The sequence below is a fragment of the Buceros rhinoceros genome, unplaced genomic scaffold (assembly GCF_000710305.1).
Source record: "Buceros rhinoceros silvestris isolate BGI_N320 unplaced genomic scaffold, ASM71030v1 scaffold20949, whole genome shotgun sequence".
In the NCBI taxonomy this organism is placed as follows: Eukaryota; Metazoa; Chordata; class Aves; order Bucerotiformes; family Bucerotidae; genus Buceros; species Buceros rhinoceros.
The window spans coordinates 4,924-7,828 of NW_010433549.1; the positions used below are offsets into that span (position 1 = coordinate 4,924).

The 2,905-nt window shown below is 60.1% G+C and overlaps 1 protein-coding gene across 1 annotated transcript in view; it reads right to left on the bottom strand.

Moving 5' to 3' along the window:
* Positions 1–2,183, bottom strand: part of LOC104500510 (A disintegrin and metalloproteinase with thrombospondin motifs 7-like) — a gene marked incomplete at both ends in the record, with an annotated part of 6,746 nt that extends 4,563 nt beyond the window's left edge. Inside the window, 3 exons of the mRNA XM_010144167.1 lie at positions 862–1,007; positions 1,789–1,881; positions 2,039–2,183. Coding sequence (XP_010142469.1) covers positions 862–1,007; positions 1,789–1,881; positions 2,039–2,183 — 384 coding nt within the window. The remainder of the gene's footprint in view (positions 1–861; positions 1,008–1,788; positions 1,882–2,038) is intronic.
* Between the last annotated feature and the right edge of the window lie 722 nt (positions 2,184–2,905).

Genomic DNA, 2,905 nt, shown 5'->3' on the forward strand with positions numbered 1-2,905 from the left:
TTTCTCAGACTCAAAATGCTGCCACTGTCTCCTGCCACTTGTCCTTTGGTCACAGCACTCTCCATGGCCCATGGCCCCACGAAAACGGCTTTTCCCTGGGCACGCTTTGCTGAAGAGAACAAAGTTAATTATTATTTTAGGGTTGTGTTTACATACCCTGCCCCGAGGAAATGCCTGCGGGGGGGAGGATTGCCCAGGGCACATATGTGGTCACCCCAAAGCTGAAGATTTACCTACGGTGGCCAAAGCAAACAACTGCCTGGGGGAATTCTGCTGCTGCTGCCGGCTCTGCTGGGCTGCCCGCCCGCAGCTGTGTCTGAAACGCGCCCTGGACTGCAGTCGTGCTTCTGCCACCAAACTCAGGTCAAACACAAACCCGGCTCTTGACCCGGGACCGAGAGGACACTGCACTTCTCTGAACAGCTCAACTGAGGGAGAACCCGGGCAGAAAGCACGGCTGGGGACAGAACATCTGGTCCCGCAGCCTCCAGAGCTCCTCGAGCTCTCGAAAAGTGACTGCCAGGGGCTTTGCTCACAAAGCCCTTTCCTCTCCCGGACACCTGGGCGAGCCAGGGGCTCTGGCAGAATCTCACACACCAGTGATCTGGTGAGTGAAGAGACATGTAGGGGGTGGATGGGCCAGCCCAGAAATCAGGGGATGGACAAGGCTGCTCCTCCATCAGCACCTGGTGCTTCCAGCCAAGAGCCAGAGCTGGCTGCGGGGCCGCAGGCTGGTGGGAGGCAGCCCTGGCCAGGCTCGGATCAGGAATCGCTCCCGGAAAACAACAGGGTGATAAACAGCGGCTGGACTTTTCAAAACGACTCTGAACTGGGCTCAAAAGGGAGCAAGCGCTTGCTTACGTGGGGCTGCTGCACTGCCTCTCCGCGCTTTGCACACCCGCGCCGCAGCTGCGCGAGCAGCCAGCCCATGAGCTCCAGGAGCCCCAGCCGCCGTCGATGGCCTCGGGACGGTACCCCACAGGCACGCACTCGCCGTTGAAGCACCACTGCAAAGGGACAGGACAGAAGAAGAGCAAACACGGTTTAGGGATGCAGTAAGTGATGCTGAATCAGAGAGCCCAGCCACGGGGAGCACTGAAGCCCGACACGTGTATTGTCACATGAGAGTCCGTGTGCTGCTTGCATGGAGGTGCCTGGGGGTCAGCTGGGCTCTGCCAGAGCCTGGGGCACCTCTAAGCAAAGGGGAACTCCGAGGTGTTGGGTGTTAGAGGCAACACACCAAACCCGAGACCCCTCAGCAAGGGGATTTCTGGCCCAGTCTCAACCCAGAGGGAAGAGCCAGCCAGGGACAAAGGCATGCGGGAGGTTTTGCAGGGAGCTGTGGCAAAGCCCAGGGTCATCCCTGATGCTCTGGGACCAGGGCTATGGGACAGGACACCAAGGACAGTCCTTGGGGACTAACGAGGAGAGATGTCTACAGACATTTTTATAATTCCATAGCTTTATGCAGCCTGGGGCAGGAAAACCCTGCTCTGGAAGAGCAATGCATGATGGCTCTGTCCCAGGGCTGCCGTGGCACAGGAGCCGGCATCACCCACACCAGTGACCAGAGCTGGCTGCAGAGAGCCTGTCCCCTTCACCACCCATGTCCGCTGCAGCACCCACCGAGCTTAAGGCACTTTAAGGCAGCTTCAGCTTTTCAGGTGGGTGTTTGGGCAGAGCAAGGGCAGAATCGGGCCCGTCCCTGCATGCCGCAGCCTGCGAAATTCCTCTGTGCGCAGGACACGCTGTCCCCACAGCCACGGAGGTTACCGTGCTCCCTGTTACCTTGCTCTCCCCGCACGCTGTGCCGTCCACGGCAGCATCCAGCTTGGAGTGGCACGTGTTCCCCACCGTGCACCACAGCGTGTGGCAGACGCTCTGCAGAAGACACGGTTGCGCAGGACATGGTTACCTCACTGGCCAACCCATCAGCACAAATCCAGCTCGCAGGGAGAGATCGCCCCGTGCAAAGCGCCCCCAGCCCCAGAGAGCCCCTCGGAGCCAGGGGGTTATGTCGGGGAGGGGTCTGGCTTACATCCATGTCATCGCAGAAGGTGGAGTAGGCACCATACTGCAGCCGGCACTGGTGGCCCACGTCGTAGAGGACACCCGGGGGCACCAGGGGGTAGTCCAGCACCTCCTGGGCTGGGGGGTCATCCAGGCACAGCCCCCAGCCCCGGCTGAAAGAGAGGGGTCAGAGCAGATCACCAGCAGCCCGGCACTCCGGACAAAGCTCTGGCAGATGCTAACGGAGGAACCAAACAGCTCGTTAATGTCCCGCCACAAAGAGAAGCAACCAGCGTTTCTAGCTGACGTGACCTGGGGTCTCCAACCAGCCCCGGAGCTGCTCCAGCATGTGGCGGGCATGCGTGGGGACCTGCCTCCCATGGTGGCTGCCTGCCCCCAGAGCCATCACCCTGCGGGACTGGCGCACGGTGGGTGATGGGGAAGGTGAAGGGGCAGAGGCAGCTGCGGCTCCTCCATGCCCCTGTCCCCCCAGCAGAAAGCCAGAAATGTCATTTTCCCTGGGAATAATCCCCCAGATTTTTGCTTTGTGACCAGGTCAGCAGCTCCATCCTCAGCCGGGCCCCGCTTTCACCTCTCAAGGTGAAGAGTTTCCTTGAACAAACATTTCACTGCCGACAAACAGATGCTGTCCCTGCATTCGTACATCACGCTGAGCCCAGAAACGTCCCTGCGGACACCGAACCCGTGTGTCAATGCCCTGCTCACGGAAATAAAGTGGCCTGTCAGCAGCAAGTCACATCACCCTCACATTGGCCACTACAAATAGTGCTCAAACTGCGCTGGACAGGACATTTTTAGACAAGAGACATTAAACACGAGCTGTCGAGGCGGCCAGTGGCCGGCGGGCAGGGTGCGGGGGACGGGGGGGGGGGGC